At 38.2% G+C, this 22,575-nt stretch overlaps 2 protein-coding genes across 8 annotated transcripts in view; one reads left to right on the top strand and one right to left on the bottom strand.

Annotated features, from left to right (window-relative positions):
- The window catches only part of HEXB (hexosaminidase subunit beta), a 28,874-nt gene extending 9,728 nt beyond the window's left edge, over window positions 1-19,146 (top strand). The window contains exons 4-14 of one of the 2 annotated variants that reach the window (XR_004183740.1): window positions 1,182-1,228; window positions 1,484-1,594; window positions 9,001-9,102; window positions 11,461-11,590; window positions 13,439-13,619; window positions 14,504-14,590; window positions 16,180-16,283; window positions 16,686-16,860; window positions 18,299-18,389; window positions 18,511-18,615; window positions 18,979-19,146. Coding sequence is in view for 1 of the 2 variants with exons in the window: in XM_003899812.3 (XP_003899861.1) it covers window positions 1,182-1,228; window positions 1,484-1,594; window positions 9,001-9,102; window positions 11,461-11,590; window positions 13,439-13,619; window positions 14,504-14,590; window positions 16,180-16,252; window positions 16,686-16,860; window positions 18,299-18,389; window positions 18,511-18,615; window positions 18,979-19,036 (1,160 nt within the window). In the remaining variant the exon portion in view is untranslated. The remainder of the gene's footprint in view (window positions 1-1,181; window positions 1,229-1,483; window positions 1,595-9,000; window positions 9,103-11,460; window positions 11,591-13,438; window positions 13,620-14,503; window positions 14,591-16,179; window positions 16,284-16,685; window positions 16,861-18,298; window positions 18,390-18,510; window positions 18,616-18,978) is intronic. The other variant, XM_003899812.3, reaches the window with a different exon arrangement.
- The window catches only part of GFM2 (G elongation factor mitochondrial 2), a 48,733-nt gene continuing 45,273 nt past the window's right edge, over window positions 19,116-22,575 (bottom strand). For all 6 annotated transcript variants that reach the window (XM_003899809.5, XM_021939458.2, XM_021939459.2 and 3 more), the window contains 2 exons: window positions 20,268-20,450; window positions 19,116-19,637 (listed from right to left, as the gene is read on the bottom strand). In XM_003899809.5, coding sequence (XP_003899858.1) covers window positions 19,509-19,637; window positions 20,268-20,450 — 312 coding nt within the window. In that variant the 3' untranslated portion in view covers window positions 19,116-19,508. The remainder of the gene's footprint in view (window positions 19,638-20,267; window positions 20,451-22,575) is intronic.

Consider the following 22,575-nt stretch of genomic DNA (forward strand, 5'->3'; position numbering starts at 1 on the left):
TCTGATCCATACCAAAATAAAGAACTCTAGCAAGGCTAGGCACGGTGGCTCACGCCTCTAGTCCCAACAGTTTTGGAGGCCGAGGTGGGTGGATCACTTGAGGTCAGGAGTTGGAGACCAGCCTAGTGAACACAGTGAAACCCCATCTCTACTAAAAATACAAAAATTAGCCAGGCGTGATGGTGCATGCTTGTAGTCCCAGCTACTTAGGAGGCTGGGGCAGGAGAAGTACTTGAACCAGGGAGGCGGAGGTTGCAATAAGCTGAGATCACGCCGCTGCACTCTGTCCTGGGTGACAGAGCGAGACTCCATCTCAAAAAAAAAAAAACCAAAACAACAACAACAAAAAACCAGTCTTGCGAGTATGCAGTGGCTAGATTTCTAGTCCAAGAAGTCCATATTTTCTGTTTACCATCAGACTTTCGGAGTAGTGTACTCTAAACTGATCATTATTGAATGTAGTGTCACTTAACAGAAACTTTCAAAGTTATTCTTCCCAGCATGAACCTGTACTTGACGAGGTTGGGGAGAGAGGAAGGCATAGGAAAGATGATTGTACTGTTCTTAGGATAAAAATTCCCTGGCTATATAGCTGTCAGCTAGAATGAGGAATCTGAATCAAGTCAAGGCCATTTAGAAGAATTAGCCTGTCAACTGGTATATTCAGGGAATAATCCACTTGAGTAAAAAATGTTCAGAAGTTAGTCTTTGCAGCTATAAGTAAAACGCTGTATATTGTAAATTGGCCTTTATTTATAGTTTCATCGTTTTTCCAGCCATTTTTCCCTGTTACATTTAGGTACCTTCTAAAAGTGACTATATTTGATTATAAAAATTCTCTCATAATGCTATAAATTTATTAAGAAACTGGTATTTTATTAAATTACTATTCTTCTTTTGTGTATATTGAAACAAACCCCAGGGTATGGGTACAATGAAGTAAAGCACTTTTATTAGATGAGTAGAGAAGTGCAATGGATTTTTTTTTTAAATTTGGCTTTGATTTTAGAAATTATGGTAGAGGCTGTAGGTGTAGGTATAACAATATATTTTAGAGGATACAGGTATAACACTATATTTAATTATATTTGCCTTACCTGGTTATGAGTCTGGTTGAATAATATAGCTTTTATCATCTCAATTTGTTTATAAATTAATGCAATAAATTTTACTTTCCTCAGGTTTAGAGACCTTTAGCCAGTTAGTTTATCAAGATTCTTGTGGGACTGTAAGTATGATTATTATGTTACTAAAAATTGTTAGACAAATTACTAATAGAAAAAAATGTAACCTGTTTAGCTGTTGTTTCCTGAAGGTTTCTTTTCCCCAGATATTTATCTTAGCTGGTAAATGTAAATTTCATACTTTTTATTGTTCTAAATTAATATTTTATGAAATGCTTGTATAAGTAGCTGTAGTCTTCACTGAGTTCAAGACAACAGAAAATTCTAAAACTAAACCAAAATTTTGTTTTGTCTTATAGTTCACCATCAATGAATCCACCATTATTGATTCTCCAAGGTTTCCTCACAGAGGAATTTTGATTGATACATCCAGACACTATCTGCCAGTTAAGATTATTCTTAAAACTCTGGTAAGTAAGTACTTCATTCTAATCCATCGTCTATTCTGAAGGTGTCTCCTTTGTGTTGTAACTTTACGTTGGTTACTATTGGTAGGTTGGAACGGGGGAATTTGTATAAGCACCGGACATTCTTTCCTCAGTCCCTAGTGTATTTCCTCAGCTGTGATGTGGAGGTCCCCTTGAGAGTCACCCTCCTGTTTTCAGTGCGAGAGCCATGTATAACACGTATTTAGCCAAGACTGTAAAGAGAAAGTTTAAACACTGCCCATTGGCCCTTTACATATACTCCCTTTTCTCAAATCATGTGTCTAGACTTTTGGTTAGGAATACATGGCCACCCAGGTGCGGTGGCTCACACTTGTAATCCCAGCACTTTGGGAGGCTGAGGCAGGTGGATCACCTGAGGTCAGGAGTTCAAGACCAGCCTGGCCAACGTGGCAAAACCCCGTCTCTACTAAAAATACAAAAATTAGGCGTGGTAGTGTGTGCCTGTAATCCCAGCTACAAGGGAGGCTGAGACAGGAGAATTGCTTGAACCCTCCCAGGGGGAGGTTACAGTGAGCCGAGATCGCACCACTGTGCTCCAGCCTGAGCAACAGAGCAAGACTCCATCTCAAAAAAAAAAAAAAAAAAGAAAACATGGCCACCATACTTCTAGTTAGTGCCCTTTAAATTTTGTGACCTCCTCTTACTTTTTTTGTAAGTGGCATTAGAAAGGAGTCCAGGTGCTGCTTTATACCTAGGGAACTATTCCAAAGGAATACAGAACCTCCGGGGTGGTATGGGTTAGGAAGAAGGTTGACAATAACTGTTTTCTCCTATGGGCTTTTTTTTATTGGTTAATCCCCACCATCACCTGCCAATTTGTAGGGGTGGGGAGGTTTCCTCCCATGTTTTTTTGCACCTTCACCTGATCATTTATGATGACACTATGCTATATGCTATTTTAAAATTGTTATTTTTTTTTAGTTGAAGTCTCAGTCTCTCATCAGGTTGGAGGGCAGCGGCGCGATCTTGGCTCACCGCAACCTCCACCTCCCAGATTCAAGCAATTCTCCTGCCTCGGCCTCCCAAGTAGTTAAGATTACCGGTGTGTGCCACCACACCCCTCTAATTTTTGTGTTTTCAGTAGAGATGGGGTTTCACCATGTTGGCCAGGATGGTCTTGATCTCTTGACCTTGTGATCTGCCTGCCTCACCCTCCCAAAGTGCTGGGATTACAGACATGAGCCACCACGCCCGGCCTAAAAATTATTTTTACATTCACATTATACTCTGCAATTTTTCTCCAAAAGACACTCTTGTCACTTTTAAGAAATAAATGCTTAGTGTAAAAAGTTTAAACAATATAAATATGCAAAAATAGGCAGGCATCCCATAATTTCATTTGCCAAAGATCGACATACATTTTTATGTCCTACTTATCTCATTTTAGACTTAAAAAATGAATATATTAGGCAGGGTACAGTGGCTCACGCCTGTAATCTCAGCACTTTGGGAGGTGGAGGCAGGCGGATCATTTGAGGTCAGGAGTTCAAGACCAGCCTGACCACCATGGTGAAACCTGTCTCTACTAAAAATACAAAAAATTAGCCAGGCGTGGTGGTGCACACCTGTAATTCCAGCTACTTGGGAGGCTGAGGCACAAAAATCACTTGAACCTGGGAGAGGGAGGTTGGAGTGAGCCAAGATTACACCACTGCACTCCAGCCTGGGTGACAGAATGAGACTCCATCTCAAAACAAACAAAATGAATATATTAACATATACAATGTGACTTTTTAAAAAACTTAAATTAGACCATACTTTTGCTACCCCCTACACCTCCCCTCCTTTTTTTTTTGTGAGACGGAGTCTTGCTCTGTTACCCAGGCTGGAGTGCAGTGGCACAATCTTGGCTAACTGCAACCTCTGCCTCCCGAGTTCAAGTGATTCTCTTACCTCTGCCTCCCAAGTAGCTGGGATTACAGGCGCCCGCCACCACACCTGGCTAATTTTTGTGTTTTTAGTAGAGATGGGATTTCATCATGTTGGTCAGGCTGATCTTGAACTCCTGACTTCAAGTGATCTGCCTGCCTTGGCCTTGCAAAGTGATGAGATTACAGATGTAATCTGGCCTTTGCCACCCTTTTAACAGTTGAATATTTCACTTTTTTTAACTAGTCTCATGCTGATGGACATCTAAGTTAATTTATTATAAATGCTACTGCAGAGTGTTTTTACACATACATATTTGTACACTTGTCAAGATTATTTCTTGAGGATAAATTCTTAGAAGTGGATTTCCGGGCTTAAGATGTATATATTTTAATTTTTGGTACATTTTAACTTTTGGTATATACTGTCAGGCTGCCTTCTAGACAGGTCAGTCATAGCCACATATGCTTGGCCAACAGTGTGGTACATCTTTGCCACGTTTGTTGCTGATCTAATGATAAAATATATCTCCTTGTTTTAATGTGCACTTCCTTGCTTTTTAGTGAATATAAGCCTTTTTTTTTTTAACATATTAGTTATTTGTATATTTTATATTATAAACTGTAAGTTTCTTTTTCTTTTTTTTTTTTCTTTTTTTTTTGAGACAGTCTCGCTTTGTGACCCAGACTGGAATGCAGTGGCCCGATCTTGGCTCACTGTAATCTGCCTCCTGGGTTCAAATGATTCTCGAACCTCAGCCTCCTGAGTAACTGGGATTACAGGCATGCACCACCACACCCGGCTAATTTTTTGTATTTTTAGTAGAGACAGGGTTTTGCCATGTTGCCCAGGCTGGTCTCAAACTCCTGAGCTCAGGCAGTCTGCCCACCTTGGCCTCTCGAAGTGCTAGGATTACAGGCATGAGCCACTGTCCCCAGCTGTATGTTTATTTTCTATCTTTACTTTGTCATCTAGAATGTGAATACCTTCTTTATTGGTTTAATGTTTTAATGTTATATTTGTCTATGGATTGTGCCACTGATACTTTTATATTTGCTTTTATATATATATATATATATATCTTATTTTAAAAATTTAATTAATTTAAATTTTTTATATTTTAAAAAAATTTTTGTAGAGATAGGGTCTTATCATATTGCCCAGGCTAGTCTCAAACTCTTGGTGTCAAGTGATCCTTCCCCCTCGGCCTCCCAAAGTGTTGGGATTATAGGAATGAGCCACCACACTCCACCTTATATTTACACTATATACTTACCTATCATATATTGTTGTGAATTTTTTCTAAATTTGTTTTAATAACTATGTCTATAATGCCTGTAGACTTTTTAATTTATTTTTTGAGACAGAGTTTTCCTTTTTTTTTTTTTTTTTTTTTGAGATGGAGTCTCGCTCTGTCGCCTAGGCTGGAGTGCAATGGTGCGGTCTCAGCTCACTGCAACCTCCCCCCTCAGATTCAAGTGATTCTCCTGTCTCAGCCTCCAAGTAGCTGGGATTACAGGCGCCTGCCATCATGCCTGGCTAATTTTTGTATTTTTAGTAGAGACAGAGTTTTACCATGTTGGCCAGGCTGATCTTGAACTCCTGACCTCAGGTGATCTACCTGCCTCAGCCTCCCAAAGTGCTGGGATTACAGGTGTGAGCCCCCATGCCTGGCAAAATTTCTTTATTTTTATTTTTTAGCAAAGAACCTTGCTAACTTTTTTTTGTTTTTTTTTAAGAGATGGGGTTTTGCCATATTTTCCAGGCTGGTCTTAAACTCCTGAGCTCAGGCGATCCACCTGCCTTGCCCTCTCAAAGTGCTAGGATTACAGGCATGAGCCACCATCCCTAGCCACACGTTTTTTAAAGGAGTAGTGTATTTCAGTGTTATCCTTTCTGTCATGTTTGGCTTTGGGAAGTATGCTGAGAATCCTTCTCTATAACAAGGATATAAATATAAAAATAACTTCTTAAATTTTTTTTAGTATTATTATACTTTTTCTTATTAAATTCTTGATTCCATTAGAATTTACTTTAGTGTGTCAAACCTAGTAGGCATTTTAATTTTACTTTCCAAATGTTTAGCCAGTAATCCCCTCATTTCTGAGCAATCTACAATTCCCTATTGCTTTCAATGACAATTATTAAATACTAAATTCAATTACAATTATTAGATACTAAATTCCGATAAATACAGAAGTTACTTTCTGAAGTCATAATCTTTACTAGTTTATCTTCTTGGGCCACTACATGTGGCTTTAATTTCTATAGCTTTAGCAGTTTTTATTTTTGATTTTGTTTGTATTTTGAAGTCTTAAGCTTAGGGAAAAGTTGTAAATAGTGTGCATTTTTATTGTATTTATTAAATATTAAATTTAAGCTTTATATTTGCTTTATTCTCCCTCTCTAAAAACACATTTTCTAAACCATATGGGCACATATGATGCATCAATACCCCCTTAATATTTCAGGATGAATTTCTTGAAAAAAGGACATTTAATAACTTCAGTACAACCATCAAAATCAGGAAATTGACACAATACTGTATCCAATACGCAGACCCCATTCAAATTTCGATTGTTCCAACAATGTCTTTTATAGGTTCCACGTCCCATCCAAAATCTGGTGTTACATTTACTTGTATGTCTCTTTGGCCACCATTTATCTGCAACTGACTACTTTCCTTGTCTTTTAAGACCATGACATTTTTGAAGAGTATAGGCCAGTTATTTTGTAGAGTATGCCTTAGCTTGTCCATTTTGCAGAAGATAAGATTCAGTTATGCCTTTTTGGCAGGAATAAAGCAGAAAGGATGCTGTGTTCTTCTCAGTGCATATCAGGTGACACCATGTCTTATTTATTTCATATCTGGGATTGTTCACTTATAACTTGCCTAAGATGTCATCTGCCAGGTTTTTCCACTGTGATGTCAATTAAAAAGCGTTTCATACTTAAAAAGTAATTAAGTATCTTGTGGGAAGAGATCTTGAGACCGTGTAAAATCCCATTCTTCAGCCAGCATTCACTCACTAGTTTTAGCATCCACAGATGGTTCTTGCCTAAGTTTTAGCATCCACAGATGGTTCTTGCTACTAAGGTAGCTACCCAGTGGTGATGTTTCTAATTCCATCATTCCTTCTATCATTTATTACTTGGCATTTAAGTGTAAGGTAGAGCAATCCCTTCTCTTTTATTTAAGTATTCATTATTTTTATCAGTGTTGACTCATGGGTTACTATGTTATTCAGGATTGTAATCTGTTACTTTCCCTGTTTTTTGTTTGTTTGTTTTTTGTTTTTTGTTTTTTTGAGATGGAGTTTCGCTCTTGTTGCCCAGGCTGGAGTGCAATGGCACAGGCTAAGCTCACTGCACCCTCTGCCTCCCAGGTTCAAGCGATTCTCCTGCCTCAGCCTCCTGAGTAGCTGGGGTTACAGGCATCCACCACCACGCCCTGCTAATTTTTGTATTTTTAGTAGAGACAAGGTTTCACCATGTTGGCCAGGCTGGTCTCGAGCTCCTGACCTCAGGTGATCCACCTGCCTTGGCCTCCCAAAGTGCTGGAATTACAGGCGTGAGCCACCGTGCCCAGCCACTTTCCCTGTTTAATAGTCAAATTATCTCAGCTTTGGTCACTGGAAGTCCTTCAAGTTGCCTCTTATATCCCTTGCAGGTTCCCTTTAATCTTGGAGCACTTTCTTTCTTTTTGGCACATGATGTTCCAGGCCTGTCTTCCCTGTCCCAGTCTTTTCTGTGTCCTCAGACTTTTCTTCAGGGAACCCTTTTAGTGGTGAACAACATTTTGAAACCAGTATCTAGGCTCTAGGTGTGCTCATTGCTACTAGGGTGTCACTGTAGACCCTCTGAGCAGAGACAGCTAGAAAACGTGTGTACCTATGTATGTATACATTTATATGAACATACACACATCTTTCCCGATTTTTTATCTGTTTATATCAGGAGTTGGCAAACTAACCCAAAGGTCAAATCCAGTTCACTATCTATTTTCACAAACATGGGGTTTTGGTCTCGCTGTCACCCCCAGGCTGGAGTGCAGAGGTATGAGCTCAGCTTACTGCAGTCTCAACCTCCCAGGCTCAAGCAATCCTCCCACCTCAGCCTCCAGAATGGGTGGGACTACGGGCATGTGTCACGATGCCCGCCTAATTTCTTAAAAATTTTTTAGTAGAGATGAGGTCTCACTATGTCATGCAGGCTGGTCTCAAACTCCTGGGTCCAAGCAATCTTCCTGCCTCAGCCTCCCAAAGTACTGGGATTACAGGTGTGAGCCACCATGTCTGGCCTCACAAATAAAGTTTACAGGAATATAGCCACATACATTTGTTTACATATTGTCTCACTCTACAATTGCAGAATGGAGTAGGTGTAACAAACTCTCTGGCTTGCAAAGCCAAAATATTTACTGTCTAGCCCTTTATGTAAAATGTTTGCCAACCCCTAGTCTATGTTAAAAACTATGAGTTTGTATTAATAAGCTCAATTCCAATTAATACCTCTATTTCTAGCACCCTTCTCTGAGAGTGAAGATCCTCCTTTAATCCTCAATATATTTATCTGCACAATCCCCTTTTATGTAAAAGATTTCCTAACTCCATCAGCCAAATCCCTTCAGCCTTGATGAAGAGGGAGTCTTTAAGTTTTCATGATCTTGTTGGACAAATCTTCTCCCTTATTATTTTTCATCTTTTAAAAGTAGTGTTTATGTTTTATATAAATATTATATTGGTTATTCCTCTAGAGTATACATAAAATTAATAACTCAATTCACCCAAAAATTTCTCTGGGAGAATTGTATTGAGTTTGCAATGAAATTCTTGGTTGGGACTCAAATTTCAGAACTGTGGGAATTATAAGTCCTGGTACTTAAATGAATGCCCCATTTTCCCTTTGCTCTATTCCCAAACACAGTGGCAGCCAAGAACCATTTTGCATTCTTGGCAGTCCCCTACATACTTGGAATTTATAAGCTTGCTCTCCTCCCATAGAGCAAAGTTACAACTCACAGTCTAGAATAAATACATCTCCAGAGGCTTTTTGTATACTGACATGTCATGTGAAGTAGGTATGATGAAGAATTTCTATTTCTTCGCTGAAAAATAAATTTTAGCCAAATCCCAGCACTTTGGATGGCTTCAGCCCAGGAGTTCCAGACCAGCCTGGGCAACATGGCAAAACCCTGTTTCTACAAAAAATACAAAAATTACCTGAGCATGGTGGTGGGCGCCTGTAGTCCCAGCTACTCAAGAGGCTGAAGTGGGAGGATCACTTGAGACTGGGAGGTCAAGGCTGCAGTGAGCCAAGATCGTGCTACTGTACTCCAGCCTGGATAACAGAGTGAGACTCTGTCTCAAAAAAAAAAAAAAAAAAAAAATTATTTTTAAAGGAAGCAGACGTATTGGAAGCAATTCCAAATGTAGATAGGTAATATGGATTGTATATGATACCTGCAGTATATAATTTTTAAATATGTTTGCTTGCAGGATGCCATGGCTTTTAATAAGTTTAATGTTCTTCACTGGCACATAGTCGATGACCAGTCTTTCCCATATCAGAGCATCGCGTTTCCTGAGTTAAGCAATAAAGTGAGTAAATTGTATTGTACTCTGTCTACAAAAACGCTGGGTATAGTTTCATTACAAGTTTGTAACTTAAATGTTTGTTCTTATGGATAGAATCAAAGTGTAAAAATCAGATGTTTATGGTTTTTAATTTTTTTTGGCTGTGACTTAGCATTTTACATCCATAAAACTGTTTTTTGTTACTGTTATAACTGTTACTGTAATTGTTATTGTGAATATAAACAATCTCTGGGGAAGTATAAATAGAAATTTAACACCTTAAGGTAGAAGCCCTGAATAATTCTCAAATTACATATGGTTAAGATAATATGTTTATCAAGTTGTCCAACAGTGTATTTGTTTTAAACATAATTGTTTGGAAATCCATAAATGACTATTTTTCTCTGAGAAACTACATGAAGTAGGGAATTTTAGAGGTGAGAGTGTTTTCTTAGAAAATAATGGTAGTCTCAGTTAACAGTGTTCAAATTGACTGTATTACGGACCAGTGGAGCTGGGAGGGACCCTCAGTGTCCCCTAGTTTAATATCCCTGTAATACAAAGAAGGTACCTGACATCCAGAGAAGTGATGCGCCTTGTCTAAAGTTGTGGTTAGGATGGGACAGAGCCAGGAGTCTAAATTCTGTCCTCTGGCCATAATTCCAAAACTTTCTCCAATGTTATGTATGTAGGCTAAAATGTGCTAACAGCACTTATGTTTTTGTTTCCTTTTGTTTTACTTTTTATTATGGCAAATTTCAAACATATACAGATATAGAATAGTTTAATGAATTCCCATGTTCTGATCACACAGGTTCAAACATGAATACATGGTCAATCTTGTATCACTTAAACTCCTGCAGACAAGCCCTGCCCCATCCTGTTGTTTTGAATAAAATCCATCATCATATCTCACTGTCAAAAGGCCCGTTCTTTAAGAAAAAATAACCATAATACATGATTGCAGCTAAAAAATTAACAGTAATCTAGACAGCCAATCAGTGTTCACATTTCTCCAAGTGTCTTTTCCTCTTATTTAAAAAATTATTTTAAAAAATTTGCAGTGGGATACAAATAAGCTCCATAACTGTGGTGAGTTAATATGTCTAGTAATTCTCTTTTGATCTATGGGTCCCCTCTTCCCACCTTTTTCTCCTGTAATTTGTTGTTGAAGAAACTGAGTCATGTGTCCTACAGCTTCCCACAGTCTGGGTTTTGCTGATAGCACCCCATAGTGTCAATTAACATGTCCCTGTATTTACTATAAACTGGTAGTTAAATCTAGTCTTGATAGAAATTTGATATGCGGTGCTGGGAGACAAGACTACTTTTCCGCCATTGAGCACTTATAGCCCATAGTTTGAGAAATGTGCTAAGGAACAGCTTTGATAGAACTTTAGTTACAATATTGAGTTCTAATTTTTCAAGTGACCTATAAAGGGACTGAGGTAATCATTAAAAACCAAGTCACTTATTACAGAGTCTATATGGGAATTTTTCAAGCTGATAGTAATTCAAGCTGATAGTCCTTTGCAGGACAATAGCTATGCTTTGTTTTTTTTTTTTGAGACGGAGTCTCACTCTGCCGCCCAGGCTGGAGTGCAGTGGCGGATCTCAGCTCACCTGCAAGCTCCACCTCCCGGGTTCCAGCCATTCTCCTGCCTCCCAGCCTCCCGGTAGCTGGGACCTGCAAGCGCCCGCCATCTCGCTTGACTAGTTTTGTATTTTTTGATGAGGCGGGGTTTCGTGACCGCCAGGATGAATGTGATCTCCTGACCTGCGTGATCCACCGTCTCGGCCTCCTAAAGATGCTGGAGACTTGAGCCACGTGACCAATAGCTATGCTTTGTAATAAGGTGTACATTTTGACTCTAAAATTGACAAGAGCAGTGTTTTCAGAAGTCTCACTTTGGAGACATTTGTTTTGTTGTATGCCTACATGGAAGTTGAAACAGCATGATAGTAGACACTCTTGAAACAGGAGGCACTGATGGAGACAGATATTTCTACCAGTAAATCTGGGATTAGCCCAAAGTATACTGAGAATTTATTGCTAAAATATGGTAAACAAATGATTTGACAAAAGCCGCAAAACGGCTATCATCCTTTGAGTATGTGTGACTTAGTAGAAATTTTCTTTCGGAAATTTCCTACTCCTGAAACTATGGCCCTATATTATTTTTAAATGAGTCCTCTAATATCACATTAAACTAATATGTGAAAAAATTCGCTGTCAGATATCAAATGCAAGCACAATTGTTATAGTGAAAAAATTCATAGTGAAAAAATTCGCTGTCAGATATCAAATGCAAGCACAATTTTTAATTTCCAGGATCAAATCTACATTGTACATTTTAACTTGAATAAATATGACTTTTACAGGGAAGCTATTCTTTGTCTCATGTTTATACACCAAATGATGTCCGTATGGTGATTGAATATGCCAGATTACGAGGAATTCGAGTCCTGCCAGAATTTGATACCCCTGGGCATACACTATCTTGGGGAAAAGGTAAGGAGTTGTGTTTTATTTTATCTTATTTTTTATTTTTTGAGATGGAGTCTTGCTCTGTCACCCAGGCTGGAGTGCAGTGGTACAATCTTGGCTCACTGCAGCCTCCACCTCCCAGGATCAAGCAATTTTCCTGCCTCAGCCTCCTGAGTACCTGGACTACAGGCATGCGCCACCATGCCCAGCTAATTTTTGTTTTTGTTTTGTTTTTTGAGACGGAGTCTCGCTCCGTTGCCCAGGCTGGAGTGCAGTGGCGTGATCTTGGCTCACCGCAACCTCTGCCTCCCAGGTTCAAGTGATTCTCCTGCCTCAGCCTCCTGAGTAGCTGGGACTACAGGCGCCGGCCACCACGCTAATTTTTTGTATTTTTAGTAGAGACCATTTTAGCCAGGATGGTCTTGATCTCCTGACTTCACGATCGGCTCGCCTCGGCCTACCAAAGTGTTGGGATTATAGGCGTAAGCCACTGCGCCTGGCCAGGAGTTGTATTTTATAAGTTGCAAAAGTAAATATTTGAGGTACTGCATTTATTTTATGACCTAGTGTTTGCTCATTTTGTTCTTAATTGTGATTGGTGTATCAGTAACGCTATTGACAGATACAATTCAGTAACTACTATGTGTCTACTGTGAGCAAATCATTGTGATTAGGTACTGCCTAAAGTATAAAAAAGGGAATAAAAGAAAACAAAAAGTGATTACAAAAAGTAGAACATAAGTGAATTCAAGAAATGGTTTCATAGATGAGGTGACACTTAAAATGCTTTTGAGTGATCAGAATATATTCACGTTTCTGGTAGAGGAAATGGCATAAGGAAAGGCGTGCAAAAAGTGTAAGATATGCTTGACAGGTATGTAGCTGGAGTAGAGTGTAGCAGAGTAGGAGGCATTATAGGGTGATGATTAGAACTTTGGCTTTGGAACCAGACAGCTTGGGTTTGAATTTTGCTTCTGCCATTATAAACTAGGTGACGTTGGGCAAGTTACAATATCTCATCTTCAGTTTCTCCATCTCTAAAATGAGAATTAGTAGTAGCTATCATGTAATGTTTTTGAGAATTAAATAATGTAAAGCACATAGCACAGTACCAACATTTATAATTGCTCAATATTATTAGAGTAGACATGGGGAATAGTGAGAGGTAAATCTGGAAGAGTACATTAGAGGGTCTTTGGTGAGGAATGTGAACTTCATCAGGACACACTGGAAACCAGTGAACATTTCTGAGCAGAGGAGTAACATGATGGGAACCACACTTTTGGAAAACCTTTGGGAAAGTGACAGATTGGAGTTCTGGACCAGGAGGGTGATAGTGGGAATGGAAAATAATGGACAGAACTGAGAGACATTCTGGAACTATCCATGGAACTTGGCAACTGATGCACTCCAGGAGAGAGAAGAGGTATATACTCTAGGATGATGATGGTACCCTTGCTAGAATACGAAAATCAGAAGCTAGAGAAAGGGAGCTTAGGGACTGCAGATGTTGTGTTTTGTTAGCTTGTATTTGAAGTACAGTTAGGATTTCCAGTTGTATCCAGCATGGAATTTGAAACATGAATTGAAGCTCAAGAAAAAGGGTTGAGGCAAACTGAAGATTTAGGAGTTAACATTTGACATAGATAAAATCTCAGATATAATGGGAAACAAAGAGGCAAAGAGAACAGGATTCAGGAAACATTTCCTTCTTATTTGGAAGAAATTACTAGCTCTTAGTAAACATGCTCATCTTTTGTGTATATAATCTTGTAGCTTCAATAAAATGACATAATAAAATCATGTGGAAAACCAGATCTTTATAATGAGTTCACTTCTTTTAAAAAGAATCTTAATAATATTTTCTTCTAGGTCAGAAAGACCTCCTGACTCCGTGTTACAGTAGACAAAACAAGTTGGACTCTTTTGGACCTATAAACCCTACTCTGAATACAACATACAGCTTCCTTACTACATTTTTCAAAGAAATTAGTGAGGTGTTTCCAGATCAATTCATTCATTTGGGAGGAGATGAAGTGGAATTTAAATGTTGGTAAGATGATTCCTTAAAACCTCTTTAAAAAAAAAAAAAAAAAGAGGCTGGGTGCGGTGGCTCACGCCTGTAATCCCAGCACTTTGGGAGGCCGAGGTGGGAGGATCATGAGGTCAGGAGTTCAAGACCAGCCTGGCCAAAACAGTGAAACCGTCTCTACTAAAAATATAAAAATTAGCTGGGCTTGGTGGCAGGTACCTGTAATCCCAGCTACTCAGGAGGCTGAGGCAGGAGAATATCTCGAACCCGGGAGGAAGATATTGCAGTGAGCTGAGATCATGCCACTATACTCCAGACTGGGTGACAGAATGAGACTCCATCTCAAAAAAAAAAAAAAAAAAGAATAAAAAACCTGTTGCATTGAAGTAGCTGTAGAGGGCTCCACACCGTAAGGAAGACTTAAGAGTAACATGCCTGCTTGTAAGGGTTTAAATTGGGCAACATGACTCCTGAGATGGTAGATTTTTGTAGAATGTACATTTGGGTGGTATGGCAAAGTAAAGCTTAAGGAAAAATAAGATGCAGAAGAAAATGGAGATTCAAAAAAAGACTACTGTGAAATGAGAACAACTTTAGTGAAAGAGGGCAATTGATGATTAAATAGGAAAGATTTTTCAAATAAAAATTCTCTCTGCAAATAGCTTTAAATGGAGGAGAAAGGTGGTAAGGTAAAGAAAGCCATTTTTACAGGAAGTCAGCTTCTTGAAAAAACTGTTTGCAATGGATAATTAAGATAACTTGTAATTAAGTTTTTAGGCTTTTTACTACCTACAAACTTTAATAGTTTTAAGTCTGCACAACTGATATTAAGGATATATACTGCTTTAAATAATAAAGTGAGCATATCAAACTTCTAATGAAATTTTAATCACTTTTTGCTGTAGGAAATCAAATCCAAAAATTCAAGATTTCATGAAGCAAAAAGGCTTTGGCAAAGATTTTAAAAAACTAGAATCTTTCTACATTCAAAAGTAAGTTGTTTGAAAGCCTATTTCTGTTTTTATTAATGCTTTTTGTAAAAGTTTATTTAGTAATGTGCTTTATTTTTACATTTTCTCTACATCCTTTGCCTAAGTGTAGATGTGAAAAATCACTAAAAGAAGCAGTACCTACTGCTTGTTTTAAATAAGTAACATGGTGACTCCAAGTATTTTCCAATACCTGTTGAAATATAGGAAAGCAGTCATCTGTTCTAAAAATTCAGCTTGGGCTGGGCATGGTGACTCACGCCTGTAATCCCAGCACTTTGGGGGGCCAAGGCAGGCAGATCACCGGAGGCCAGGAGTGTGAGACCAGCCTGGCCAACATGGTGAAACCCCATCTCTACTAAAAATACAAAAATCAGCCAGGCGTGGTGGTGGGTGCCTGTAATCCCAGCTACTTGGGAGGCTGAGAGAGAATCTCCTGGGAGGTGGAGGTTGCAGTGAGCCAAGATCACACCACTGCACTCTATACTCCAGCCTGGGCAACAGAGTGAGACTCTGTTTCAATCAATCAATCAATCAATCAATAAAACTCAGCTTGAAGCCCTGGCTACCCTGTGAAGTCTTCACTACCATCCAGCCCCCGGAATTCATTCCATTTTGTCAATTCCAGGAGCATTTATTTTACTATATAGCTGTGCTACCCAGTATAGTAGCCATAGCCACAGGTGTCTGTCCATATGTAAATTAATTAAAATTAATGAAAGTTAAAAATTCAGCTACTCAGTTGCATTAGCCACATGTCAAGTGTTCAGTAGCCAGCTGAGGCTAGTGACTGCCATACTGAGAAGTGCATATATATACATTTCCATCCCAGGAAGTTTTACTAGACCATGCTGCTCTCTACAGGGATTGGCAAACTTTTTCTGTAAAGGGCCAGAGAGTAAAGATTTTAGGCTTCATGGGCCACGTACAATTTTCTTTTAACTTAAAAAAAAAACAAAAACAAATTTTAAAACTTAAAAAAAAAATGCTTTACAAATATAAAAACCATTCTTAGCCCATAAGACATACAAAAACAGCCTGCAAGCTGTAGTTGCCAACCCTTATGCCGTACCATTTGTTTGGCAAGCCCAGGTTCCAGCCTTTGCCTATTCAGCTTTTTGTGTGATGCATTTAAATTTTATTTATCTGCAGAGCACCTGGCATTGCCTAAATATCTGTAAATATTTGTGGACTGATTGTCAGCAACTTTTACATGTAATTTATGTGATATGACAGGCTAGATCATGGTCCTTATCATTTTAAGACAGCCATAAAATTTTAAGAGATTGCTGCTTATACAATTTCCTGAGTTGCCTACCAACTCAATTTGAGGTCACTTCTTAGGGGTATGTTTAACTCATTCATTCAGCAAATAATTATTAAACCCCCAAACTACGTTAGGTTCTATATCATGTGCTAAAAAGGGGGAACTACTTGTGACACTTCCCAACTTTAGGTGCTTCTGCTATAAAGCTGTACTATACGGAAAGGCACCTCTCAAAATGCAAGAAATCCTTGATAGAAAAATACATGTTTTAAACATATTGTTAAGCTTGTGATCTAAAATAACTATAATTTTTTTGTAATACTAGGGTTTTGGATATTATTGCAACCATAAACAAGGGATCCATTGTCTGGCAGGAGGTTTTTGATGATAAAGTGAAGGTGAGCATTGTGAAGACTGCATCTGATCAATGTAAGAGAATTATTTTTCTTGGGGCAACTGGGAATTTGCAAGTCTAACTACTAGTATTACTTTTCCAGTGTGGTTAGTGACCACTTTGGACCTCATAGTTCCAAGGTAAGTTTGGTAGAAATGAGACTAAAATGCAAGTCTCAGCCTTAGTTAACTGAACCTAAGTAGTATCCATATATAAGCAAAAGTTAAATATCCAAACTTAAGGTTGATGAAACTTTTCATTTTAAGTCCCTAAAATGAATATCACATGGCACTAACTCTGAAGGGGAAAAAGGAAGTGCAGATTTTTTTTTAAGGATCTTAGAAAATTATGTTCCTAGTAATAATGCCTTAAACTTTCAATTTCATCTACTATGTTCTACGCCTAATAATATGTATTGCAATTTGTAACGTTAATAGCTTGCGCCAGGCACAATAGTTGAAGTATGGAAAGACAACGCGTATCCTGAGGAACTCAGCAAAGTCACAGCATCTGGCTTCCCTGTAATCCTTTCTGCTCCTTGGTACTTAGATTTGATTAGTTATGGACAAGATTGGAGGAAATACTATACAGTGGAACCTCTTGATTTTGGTGGTAAGTGAAGCAGTTGGTCCAAGTGTTGTGAGTTACTGTGAAGCTGATGGTAAGTGAAGCAACCAGTTACCTTTGTTTTATGAGTTTTCTTCCCTAACCACCCACCCCAGAAATCCTTACCTAGATATCACCTACCACCTACCTATCTTTTATGTTTGATCCTTGATTTTATGTACTTTTTTTAAGCTCAGTATCATTTTAAACTCTCAAGAAACCATATAGTTGCCTAAATTCAAGAACTTCGAAAGTATTATAGATCCCCCTAGATTTTATCTCCATTTTCAATGATGACTCCTCACTCTCTACATTCTAAAGCTATTTGATTGCATTAACCTTATATGCCCTCTTCTGAACTGCTTCTCCAATGTAAGACACCTAACCAAAGCTACAGTTTTAGTTCAGTGGATTTCAGGCTGTGTTGTCTTAGGATTCTGAGGAGTAGAATCCTTGGTGGATGGGACATCTGAAGGGTGGAGCTTCAGGCTTTCAGATCTCCTTCCTAAAGAACACTCTACTTTGTCCAATTTTGTACATCAACCTTTAGTACAAAATCCTTGAAAAAGGATTTTGGTATTTAAAAACGTTTCAGAACCATAGGTCTTATTAATTGGTAATTTTATATGCAATGAATTTTATGAGGATCAAAAAGTGTTAATTACTGATTTTTAAAAAGCATTAAGTGGCTGGGTGCAGTGGCTTACGCCTGTAATCCCAGCACTTTGGGAGGCTGAGGCAGGTGGATCATGAGGCCAGGAGTTCAAGACCAGCCTGGCCAAGATGGTGAAACTCCATCTCTACTAAAAATACAAAAATTAGCCGGGCGTTGGGGTGGGTACCTGTAATCCCTGCTACTCAGGAGGTGGAGGCAGAGAATTGCTTGAACCCAGGAGGTTGCAGTGAGCCAAGATTGCACCACCACACTCCAGCCTGGGTGACCAAGCGAGACTCCATCTCAAAAAAAAAAAAAAATTAAGTATTCAATTTTTGTTTTAAATGCCAAGAGGTAGAAATTAAAGGCAGGAATGGTCACAGTCCACTAAAAAACTAGTATTCCCACTTATGTTCCCTGGCACACTACTAAATAGATAACCAGGGATTTGAAAAATGGTTTCCGGTGTCCAGATAAGTTTGCATACAACCAAAATAAAACTGTTTAATACTGGCCCACTACGTTAATCTATGGGGCTAACACACACTGTGAACCATGGGTCAGGGCTGGGAATAAAGTTTGCAACCATTATTTTTTGGGAGGGGGAAGAGGGGCCACCTTTTTTGTGCCACAACCATTAACATCTCCCAAGGTCTTGCTGACCACAGGAGAGAAATGTTGCCCTAGGATAAAGACAGAGGAAACAAATCTTGATGAAGAAATTAATATTGCCTCTGTGCACAAGCTTTGAGCTTCTGAACTTATATCAATTCAATGATTTTAATTTAGGTACTCGGGAACAGAAACAACTTTTCATTGGTGGAGAAGCTTGTCTATGGGGAGAATATGTGGATGCAACTAACCTCACTCCGAGATTATGGTATGGGATTTACATGATAACATTTGAGTTAAGAATTAAGGTGCCTTAGCTTTCCTTCTCCATCTAAACACAAAAGTACTAAACATAAACTGCTTGGGGGGATGTGTGGTTTAAATTTTAGGCCTCGGGCAAGTGCTGTTGGTGAGAGACTCTGGAGCTCCAAAGATGTCAGAGATATGGATGGCGCCTATGACAGACTGACAAGGCACCGCTGCAGGATGGTCGAGTAAGAAATATTTGTTTCTCAAGCTAGGATACTATTAAGTCCAGTGTGATTTTTAGCCTTCCTATTCAGTGTTAGCTAGTTTCTTTTGCTATAAATAGAAATGTGTGTTACCTAAGAAATAATAATTAGAAGAAACCAGGAATTATTTTTTGTAGGTAATAATACCTGTAAAGAAGATATACTCAGACTTACAACTGTTTTATAGATACAAAAAATTTTGGTGTAACTTCGAACTCCATCTTGAGTTGCTTTAATTTTCTTCCCTTATTTTCAGTAATGCTGTGATTTAGTGATTCTAATGTAAATTTCTAAGATGACATAAATGATACCTAAAATATCTTTATTCATGTTATCTATCTACAGACGTGGAATAGCTGCACAACCTCTTTATGCTGGATATTGTAACCATGAGAACGTGTAAAAATGAAAGGGAAAAAGGCACAGCAATCTGTACTACAGTCAACTTTATTTTGAAATCATGTAAAATAAGATATTAAGACTTTTTTGAATAAAATATTTTTATTGATTGGACCTTTGACCCTCTTATTTCTTATTACATATAGAGGCCTGGCATCTTTCTTGAGATAAGCTTAAAGACACAAAAGAAACACAACTTCGTGACAGCACTCTTCCGAAGAGTTGAGTGTTTGCTACTAATAGTAATAACTTCATAGATGAACAGCATGATTCAGGTACAGTGGCTTTAAACATCAAAGCATATTTCTCATTAAATTAAAACGGGTGGCTCCAGCGCCACTATCAAAGCTTAAGTTATATCTTTTATCTAGTTCTCTGAATGTACTGAAACAGTACTTTATTTGTGCAATAAAAATTGTTCTTACTGAAAATGAAGTAGCTAGGTGCTCCTGAATTTCTCTCAAAAACTAAAACATTTAGGTCAAACCACTTCTCCGGTTGAGCAGTGTATTTTGATCTTGAGAATTCATGGCTTGATAAGTAGATAGTTCTAAGGCAAAAGTAGCTGAGCCTGATGTTAGCGTTCGAAGCACAGTTGAATAACCCTAAGCAAAATAATTTAGGTCATTTATATTATCAAATTTAAGCCTCAGGTTTCTCTTCCTGCTGATTATCTTTTGACTATTAGGGAAAAGTGATGTTGCCACTTATGTGGCTTAGCCATATCACTTCCTTCAAACAGATCATTTAACTTTTTTCAGGGTAAGTTAGATATAAAAATATCGAGGACAGAAAGCAGTAGTGCAAGTATGCTACAGATGTATTCATTAGATGGCTGTGCCCTTCCTACTACTCTGCTGGCAAACCAGGTGCCTGTCCTGGAGCAGAAGAGGCTGATAGGGGAGAAGAATGATAACTTGCCTTAAAACTGACAATGGTAGAAGTAAGATAAATGCTTGGCAGGGAAAAAATGATCATATAAACTGGCACCACATTTTGGTACAGCACATGTCAAGCTTTGTAGGACTACAAATACCCCCTTGTAATGGTAGAATCCCTGGATTTCCTAACAATTTAAATTCAAAGTCCTAACCATTCCTGCTGGTTGAAACGTAACATTTATTCCCTAAATCAAAGCCTTAATGTTCCTTTCAGGTTATTGATTGTCTATTCACTGGCATATTATAACCCCTGAATTAAGAAGAATATGTACTTTTCCGTTACAAAGTACTTACCATAATATCTGCTAAGGGAACAAATCCAATAACAACTTTGTTGTCCTGGCGAGTCTGAATTTCCTGAATGTTTCCTCTTCTTTGTGCCAGATCTGCCAGGACAGGGCTGAGATAATCTCTAGCTACTGTAACCTCAAGATTCATCAGAGGCTCCAAAACTTGCTTATCAGCTTTCTTCAGAGCCTAAAGAAATTAAAGAATGTTAACTTATCTTTCATAAATAAATACTGCCCATACTCTTAAGCCTAGAGCTCATACAAAAAGACATAAGCTTGTTTTAACTCTCTCTTTAAAGGTAACATAAGACGTCAACAACTACAATATTTGCTGGTATAATAAGCATGGTAACATAATTTATAGATCTTTTGTATGGTATGATGCAAGGAGGGGTGTTTAGTAAAGTCTGATTATAAAAAATGACTGTGAACATGTGGTCAGAGTCACAGAAGTCCTCTCCTTTCAAAGATTCATTTGTTCATATTTAAACCTCATGTTGCTGTTCCTGATGTCCATAATTACAGTCCATGCCATGCCACATGCCACAGACAGCAATAAAGGGGAGAGCTTGGAAAAATGTAATGCAATAAGGTAATGGAAACATTATGTGAAATCTTTTATTTAGAATCTTAGATTTCAAAGGCCAAGAAGAACACGCATATAAAGACTGTGGAAACTGAAAACGCCTTTCAGAATAATGGAATTGAAAAAGATGTAAAAATTAAGAGAAAAAACTGCTACAATAAAGAAAAGGATTGAATTCTGTGTATCTAGGGCATACCATGGTCACAGAACTGTTCTTAGTCCTCTTTTCATAATTTTTCCCTGGCAATATTACCTATCTGGAGAGCTTCAAAAACACCTTCAACATGGCTTCCTCAAAAGCTTTAAATCCTATGCAGCCCATAGTTTCTGAGTACTCCTGTCTTGTACTCCATTGGCCTGCTTTGGGATAGTGTCTGAGTATCTACAGCTCTCCAACATGTCCCACACTGAGCTCATCATTTTCTTTTCCAAACACTTCTACACACATCCCTTTTTCTTATGATGACATCAGTAGTCTTCAGTTCACCTTTGACTTCCTTTTCCCCAAGTAAGCTGTAAGATTTTTTTTTCCGCTGTTCCTATTGCTGGTATCCTATGTCAAACTTAGTCCATTTCCTGTCCTCAACTATCTCTTCCCTATTCAAATTCCTTCTGTACTTTGATATTTCTCCCTTCGAAACCTTTAAATTATGCTCCACTATTCTCAGAACAAAGTTCAAACTCTTTAATGTAGTTTTTAAAGATTTCTCTACAGTCTGACACTATTTTACTTTTTCAACACACGGACTCCCCTGCCTTCATCTGATAATACAGTTAAAAGGACTCTTATCTCTGTCTGGAAGGTCCCCCACCGTGCCCAAGTCCTCCAAAATCATCTCAGCTCAAATATAAATCTTTCCAAGAATCCTCCCCAATTCCCTGCTTCCTACTTTCATGGCATTTGCCCATTTTATCTAATACTTTGGTTATACTTAATTCCCTTACGAAATCACAAGCTCCTTTAGGTAGAGTAAAATCTAATCCTATTTGTGTCCTTCTCAGTGCCTGGTGAACTATAAGCACAACACAGATGACTCAATAAATACATGAAGCACTTACAAGCAGAGAGAAGGAGACTCCCCATTACAAGAAGCCTAACAAGGGTAGCAGTACTTCCATTAGGAGTATTTTGTTTGAAGTAATGAATTAAAACTAAAGACTAAATGTAAGCCCCCATAAAGTTAATTCTTGTTCTCTGGCATAATCTTATTAAAAAGGTGAATGAACACAGAAATACAGACTTTATTTTTAGAAGACATGTTACACTTTGAAGGACAGGCCGATATATTGGGGACTTGGGGTCAATTTAGAAACATTATTTTTCAGATTCCCATAAACTTTAAAAATTACTTGGGGACAGGCAATGATGGTGGCTTACACCTGTAATCCTAGCACTTTGGGTTTCGAAGGCTGAGGTGGGCAGATTGCTTGAGCCCAGGAGTTCAAGACCAGCATGGGAAACATAGTGAGGCCTTGTCTCTTAAAAAAAAAAAAAAAAAAAAAAAAATTTAGGGTGAATTTTCTCAATAATATAGTCGTAACTACTTTGCAGGTAACATTTCTAACTATTAAGTGAACAACACTTAAACTTTTTTCAAAGCTTTGTTTTTAATCAAAAAGCTATTTAAGAAGTATAAATTTAAACTCATGTGAAAGAGATATTAAGTTTGGCTTTCTTAAGTCAGGGGCTTGGGATACTTAAATTAACTTTGTAATTATAGATTCA

Source organism: Papio anubis, chromosome 5 (genome assembly GCF_008728515.1).
Source record: "Papio anubis isolate 15944 chromosome 5, Panubis1.0, whole genome shotgun sequence".
Classification (NCBI taxonomy): Eukaryota; Metazoa; Chordata; class Mammalia; order Primates; family Cercopithecidae; genus Papio; species Papio anubis.